Below are 7,157 nucleotides of genomic sequence, written 5' to 3' on the forward strand. Positions count from 1 at the left end.
AAACATCTGAACCCCCCCGGCTACCCAGGGTGAGGCCAGTAAAGCAGGCCATGACCCTACCCCCCTTCCCCCCTGCCTCCACTGGCTCAGCTGTGTTAAACCCTCCTGTGACATCTAAACTTTTAATTCATGGCAACATTAACACCATTGATTAACATATGTGCCAGTGGCAGTCTGCTGGAGAATTCCCCATTGATCTGTAAAGAGAGGCCGCTGTGATGTTGTATCTTTGTACTCTGGCTGTCTGTGCCTGCCTCCCAAATTATACCCTATTGCCTTGAAAGTGCACTCCTTTTGACCAGAGCCCTGGTTAAAAGTAGTGCACTGTATAGGGAATAGGGTGCCATTTAGGATGTATACTATGTCTGGCCATTATTGTAGACTAGAGCTTTGTGTTATTATGAGGGAGGCAGGGGAGAGTTCCCTTTGAAATGACTGGGGGTAGAAGGGGGGAGAAGGGGGGAGGAGGGGGCAGAAGGGGGCAGGAGGAGGCAGAAGGGAACAGGAGGGGGAGAAGGGGACAGGAGGAGGCAGAAGGTGGGGAGAAGGGTGCAGAAGGGGGCAGGAAGAGGCAGAAGGGGGCAGGAGGAGGCAGAATGGGTGAGAAGGGTGCAGAAGGGAGCAGGAAGAGACAGAAGGGGGCAGGAGGAGGCAGATGGGGGAGAAGGGGGCAGAAGGGGGCAGGAAGAGACAGAAGGGGGCAGGAGGAGGCAGATGAGGGAGAAGGTTGCAGAAGGGGGCAGGAAGATACAGAAGGGGGCAGGAGGAGGCAGATGGGGGAGAAGGGTGCAGAAGGGGGCAGGAAGAGACAGAAGGGGGCAGGAGGAGGCAGATGGGGGAGAAGGGGACAGGAGGGGCCAGAATGGGGCAGGAGGGGGCAGAAGGTGGGAGAAGGGTGCAGAAGGGGTCAGGAGGGGGAGAAGGGGGCAGGAGGAGGCAGAAGGTGGGAGAAGGGTGCAGAAGGGGGCAGGAAGAGACAGAAGGGGGCAGGAGGAGGCAGAAGGGAGGAGAAGGGTGCAGAAGGGGGCAGGAAGAGACAGAAGGGGGCAGGAGGAGGCAGAAGGGGGGAGAAGGGTGCAGAAGGGGGCAGGAAGAGGCAGAAGGGGGCAGAAGGAGGCAGAAGAGTGGAGAAGGGGACAGGAGGGGGCAGAAGAGTGGAGAAGGGGACAGGAGGGGGCAGAAGAGTGGAGAAGGGGACAGGAGGGGGCAGAAGAGTGGAGAAGGGGACAGGAGGGGGCAGAAGAGTGGAGAAGGGGACAGGAGGGGGCAGAAGAGTGGAGAAGGGGACAGGAGGGGGCAGAAGAGTGGAGAAGGGGATAGGAGGGGGCAGAAGAGTGGAGAAGGGGACAGGAGGGGGCAGAAGAGTGGAGAAGGGGACAGGAGGGGGCAGAAGAGTGGATAAGGGGACAGGAGGGGGCAGAAGAGTGGAGAAGGGGTCGGGGGGCAGAGGGGGGAGAAGGGTGCAGAAGGGGGCAGGAAGAGACAGAAGGGTGCAGGAGGGGGCAGAAGAGTGGAGAAGGGTGCAGGAGGGGGCAGAAGAGTGGAGAAGGGGACAGGAAGGGGCAGAAGAGTGGAGAAGGGGACAGGAGGGAGCAGAAGGCGGCAGGAGGGGAGGGTGATGGGTCATCGCTTTACAGAATATGTCAGTTGTTTTCTAATGTTTTCCCCCTTTTAAGAAAGGAAGACATGAGGGGTGGTTTGGTCGACTGTTCTGCCACAACCGTTAATCTATTATTCAGTTAATTGGTGAGAGTGAGTGAGTGAGTGAGAGAGAGAGAGAGAGAGAGAGAGAGAGAGAGAGAGAGAGAGAAAGAGAAATGCCACCACCAAAAATAAGAGTGCTTTTCATCGTTGACACAGAGTGAAAGTCAAACATTTTTTTTTGCCGATGCACATTAAGAGTAAAATCCATCATAGGTCCACCCTGTCAGAGCTTGTCTCCCCGGCCATTGGCCTGTCATGCGGTGGACACTGTGGACTCTGCACTCACAATCCCTCTCATCTCCTGAGATTTCCATGGTGACAGCTTAACGTCGCAGCCCCGTCCCTGCAGTACAGAGGTGGACTGTAGTAGTCCAATGTTGCTTTGTAGTCTAATATATGTGGCAGATTGGATGAACAGCGAGCATACTGGGACATATCTACTCACTCTTTGGCTGCAGCATGGCTGGATGCCTTCTCTTTGGCTGCAAGATGGCTGGATGCCTTCTCTTTGGCTGCAGCATGGCTGGATGCCTTCCTTTGGCTGCAGGATGGCTGGATGCCTTCTCTTTGGCTGCAGCATGGCTGGATGCCTTCTCTTTGGCTGCAGCATAGCTGGATGCCTTCTCTTTGGCTGCATGATGGATGGATGCCTTCTCTTTGGCTGCAGCATGGCTGGAAACCTTCTCTTTGGCTGCAACAAGGCTGGAAACCTTCTCTTTGGCTGCAGCATGGCTGGACACCTTCTCTTTGGCTGCAACATGGCTGGAAACCTTCTCCTTGGCTGCAGCATGGCTGGAAACCTTCTCTTTGGCTGCAGCATGGCTGGAAACCTTCTCCTTGGCTGCAGCATGGCTGGAAACATTCTCTTTGTCTGCAACATGGCTGGAAACCTTCCCCTTGGCTGCAACATGGCTGGAAACCTTCTCTTTGGCTGCAACATGGCTGGAAACATCTTTGGCTGCAACATGGCTGGAAACCTTCTCTTTGGCTGCAACATGGCTGGAAACCTTCTCCTTGGCTGCAGCATGGCTGGAAACCTTCTCTTTGGCTGCAACATGGCTGGAAACCTTCCCCTTGGCTGCAACATGGCTGGAAACCTTCTCTTTGGCTGCAACATGGCTGGAAACCTCTTTGGCTGCAACATGGCTGGAAACCTTCTCTTTGGCTGCAACATGGCTGGAAACCTTCTCCTTGGCTGCAGCATGGCTGGAAACCTTCTCTTTGGCTGCAACATGGCTGGAAACCTTCTCTTTGGCTGCAACATGGCTCGAAACCTTCTCTTTGGCTGCAACATGGCTGGAAACCTTCTCTTTGGCTGCAACATGGCTGGAAACCTTCTCCTTGGCTGCAGCATGGCTGGAAACCTTCTCTTTGGCTGAAACATGGCTGGAAACCTTCCCCTTGGCTGCAACATGGATGGAAACCTTCTCTTTGGCTGCAGCATGGCTGGAAACCTTCTCTTTGGCTGAAACATGGCTGGAAACCTTCCCCTTGGCTGCAACATGGATGGAAACCTTCTCTTTGGCTGCAACATGGCTGGAAACCTTCTCTTTGGCTGCAACATGGCTGGAAACCTTCTCTTTGGCAGCAGCATGGATGGAAACCTTCTCTTTGGCTGCAACATGGATGGAAATCTTCTTTTTGGCTGCAACATGGCTGGAAACCTTCTCTTTGGCTGCAACATGGCTGGATCCCTTCTCTGTTCCTTGGAAGATGAGACAAGTGAATGGCCTTTAACGGTTTCACTGAACACAAACATAATTATGCTTAACTTCCTCACTGGCTGTTAGTGAGTTCATTACGCCGCTGTTCTGCCGACACAGAGGCAGGTGCCAGGGGAGATGAGCAGATAGGGTAGGAGGATGCAGGGAGGCAAAAAGGGAGAGAAACGAGGGAGAGAGAGAAATGACGATGTTCAAAAGGCTGCTGATTGGAAGATAAGTGATTCTCCTGAAGGAGGAGAGGGTTTCGTCTCTTGCTTCATGGTGCTGCTGCCTGAAAGGAATATCCACCTGCTTCCAGGCTCAATTGGTTCTTGTGTTCGTTTTTTTTGTTGCTTTTTCTACTCTGTTCTTTTTCTCTGAGGCCCTGTGTTTTCCCCCTCAGTGTGGGATTTGGAGCTGTGAATGTGACTATAAGACTGAGTCCCAAATGGCACCCTATTCCCTATATATAGTGCACTACTTTCGACCAAAGCCCTATGGACCATGGTTAAAAGAATTGCACTAAATAGGGAATAGAGTGCCATTTGGGATACACACTAAGCCACTCAGAGCGCTCCACCTCATTAAGTTCAGTGGAGACGAGAGCCTTAAGACGTTTTTGTTGATTTTTCTGCATGGAATCAACACTGTCCTGCTTTTCAACCCGACTCCCTCCCTCCCCCCTCTATTTCTTTCTCTCACTCTCTTTAGTAAAAATACTTTAAAGTACTACATAAGTTGTTTTTGGGGGGTATCTGTACTTTACTATTTATATTTTGGGCAACTTTTACTTTTACTTCACTACATTACTTAAGAAACAATGTACTTTTTTACTCCTTACATTTTCCCTGACACCTAAAAGTACTCGTTACATTTTGAATGCTTAGCAGGACAGGAAAATGGTCTAATTCATACACTTATCAAGAGAACATCCCTGGTCATCCCTACTGCCTTTGATCTGACGGACTCACTAAACACAAAAGCGTATTTTATAAATTATGTCTGAGTGTTGGAGTGTGCCCCTGGCTATCCGTAAATTTTAAAAACAAGAAAATGGTGCCGTCTGCTTTGCGTAATATAAGGAATTTGAAATTATTTATACTTTTACTTTTGATACTTAAGTATATTTAGAAAAAATACTTTTAGACTTTTACTCAAGTAGTATTTTACTGGGCGACTTCCACTTTTACTTGAGTAACTTTCTATTAATGTATCTATACTTTTACTCAAGTATGACAATTGGGCACTTTTTCCACCACTGTCCTTTTATGCGCTGTAGTTGATCAGGAAGTACTGCTGCCCTGTTTGTCTTTATGGTTCTCTCCTAATATTTCCTAGACTGTTTATCCTTTTCACCTAGCTGCCTATTAGGAATCCAAGCAGGGTGTCTCCAGTTGTTAAGATGCATGGACTGTAGCAGTCTGTACCTAACCACAGGGGTGTACTAGTACAGCTGACAGGTGGTGTTTCTCTCAGATTTACACGCTATTGTCAAAGCATATCCTCATTTGGCCCACATTTTACCTTCCTCAATGCTTCGACAAAATGACTGTAACCTTCAATACACCTACTAATGCATTCTACTACACACAGTATTCATGTTATCCCTGAGCAGTGCCAGAGATATTGGATTTGGTTAAAGTAACTTAATCCATGAAGAGCCACAATATTAGACATTTTGCACGCTCTGTGTTATGAGCACAGCATTTGCATAATCTGCTTTCATAATTGCCTTTGCGTGGCTCAATTTTGCATTTCATTCATAATCCACACCATTAAAACATGTATTATTTCATTGAAAATACCACACCCATTATTTAAACGTAATTGCTACCAATGTATCAGAATCACACTGTAAGATGAAGCATCTCACAGAACATTAGTAATATCCAGGAAGTCACCTTGCTAAAGATTAGCAGGAGGCTGATCACTGAAGCTCCAGCTAGTTATCAGAATTCTGCTCACACTAATGTGATAGTGGTGCTGCTCAATGGAACAGGGAGGTGTTGCCCATATTAATGCACCTACCTACCCAACATGCAGCAGCAGCAGCAGCAATGGGAGACGGGACTGGCTCAGCAACGCCCTGCTTTACTGTTGATCACACAAAGCTTGGGCTGGGGCAGATGAGGACCAGATAGCATGATTAATGTCAAGCCCGTATTAAAATCCCCAATACATATTAAGCAAATGTCAGTGGTGTCTTTAACCCAGCAGGCAGCAAGGTTACATGTGGTGTTTTTCACCCATCATGGTTACATGTGGTGTCTTTAACCCATCAAGGTTACATGTGGTGTCTTTAACCCATCAAGGTTACATGTGGTGTCTTTAACCCAGCAGGCAGCAAGGTTACATGTGGTGTCTTTAACCCAGCAGGCAGCAAGGTTACATGTGGTGTCTTTAACCCAGCAGGCAGCAAGGTTACATGTGGTGTCTTTAACCCATCAAGGTTACATGTGGTGTCTTTAACCCATCATGGTTACATGTGGTGTCTTTAACCCAGCAGGCAGCAAGGTTACATGTGGTGTCTTTAACCCAGCAGGCAGCAAGGTTACATGTGGTGTCTTTAACCTATCAAGGTTACATGTGGTGTCTTTAACCCAGCAGGCAGCAAGGTTACATGTGGTGTCTTTAACCCATCATGGTTACATGTGGTGTCTTTAACCCATCAAGGTTACATGTGGTATCTTTAACCCATCAAGGTTACATGTGGTGTCTTCAACCTATCAAGGTTACATGTGGTGTTTTTCACCCATCATGGTTACATGTGGTGTCTTTAACTCATCAAGGTTACATGTGGTATCTTTAACCCATCAAGGTTACATGTTGTGTCTTTAACCCAGCAGGCAGCAAGGTTACATGTGGTGTCTTTAACCCATCATGGTTACATGTGAGGCCTTTTACTCAAGAGGCAGCAAGGTTACATGTGGTGTTTTTCACCCATCATGGTTACATGTGGTGTCTTTAACTCATCAAGGTTACATGTGGTATCTTTAACCCATCAAGGTTACATGTTGTGTCTTTAACCCAGCAGGCAGCAAGGTTACATGTGGTGTCTTTAACCCATCATGGTTACATGTGAGGCCTTTTACTCAAGAGGCAGCAAGGTTACATGTGGTGCCTTTAACCCAGCAGTCAGCAAGCCCTGATGACCCCTGGATGGCAGGTTAATAAAGCTCAAGAGCAATCCCATGGCCCTGTTCCTGTGTCAACACAGCCTTATCTGACTGTGTGCCTCTTGATAGAGCCTCAGGCCTGTTGAGTAAACACTAATGAAACTCTGATTCAGCCACTTAAACACAGAAACACAAGCTGTGCTATACCGTCCACACACACAGGTTCACACACCTTAACGCACTCTGGTGTTAAGCATCCTTGGACAAAGCCGTTTTTCTCCATGTCTCTCTAGTCTCTCTGCTCGACCTTGGCTCGACAGCACAAGGCTCCGTTTGGTTGTACTCCAGGTCATCACATCAACCCGGCGGATGGATATCATCCCAGAACGCGGCTGGGGCCTGGTTTGTTGTATGAGGACCATGTGCAGGCCACAGCAGCAGCAGCACCTCCAGCCCTGTTCTCTCTGGCTGCTGGAGATTGCTCTTCCTTTCCTTTTTCAATCTCCTGCATTCTGGACAAGCTGCCAAGATGAAAGAGGAAGGTAACGAGTGGTGAAAGGGAAGAATGAGCGATGGATCGGATCAGACCCCCCCCCCCCTCCCCACCTGGCTTCCCACCATGTCCAGGAAGAGA

At 48.9% G+C, this 7,157-nt stretch overlaps 1 protein-coding gene across 1 annotated transcript; it reads left to right on the forward strand.

Annotated features, from left to right (window-relative positions):
- The first annotated feature begins 431 nt into the window (after positions 1 to 431).
- LOC115165886 (glycine-rich cell wall structural protein 1.0-like) lies at positions 432 to 1,619 on the forward strand. The gene has a single exon (XM_029719351.1). It carries the CDS (start codon positions 432 to 434, stop codon positions 1,617 to 1,619), a length of 1,188 nt encoding a protein of 395 aa, XP_029575211.1.
- The last annotated feature ends 5,538 nt before the right edge of the window (positions 1,620 to 7,157 follow it).

Source organism: Salmo trutta, chromosome 3 (assembly GCF_901001165.1).
Source record: "Salmo trutta chromosome 3, fSalTru1.1, whole genome shotgun sequence".
Taxonomy (NCBI): Eukaryota; Metazoa; Chordata; class Actinopteri; order Salmoniformes; family Salmonidae; genus Salmo; species Salmo trutta.

What these genes read in the sequence shown, in the direction of transcription:
- LOC115165886 (XM_029719351.1), top strand. Translation starts at nt 432, where the DNA reads ATGACTGGGGGTAGAAGGGGGGAGAAGGGGGGAGGAGGGGGCAGAAGG.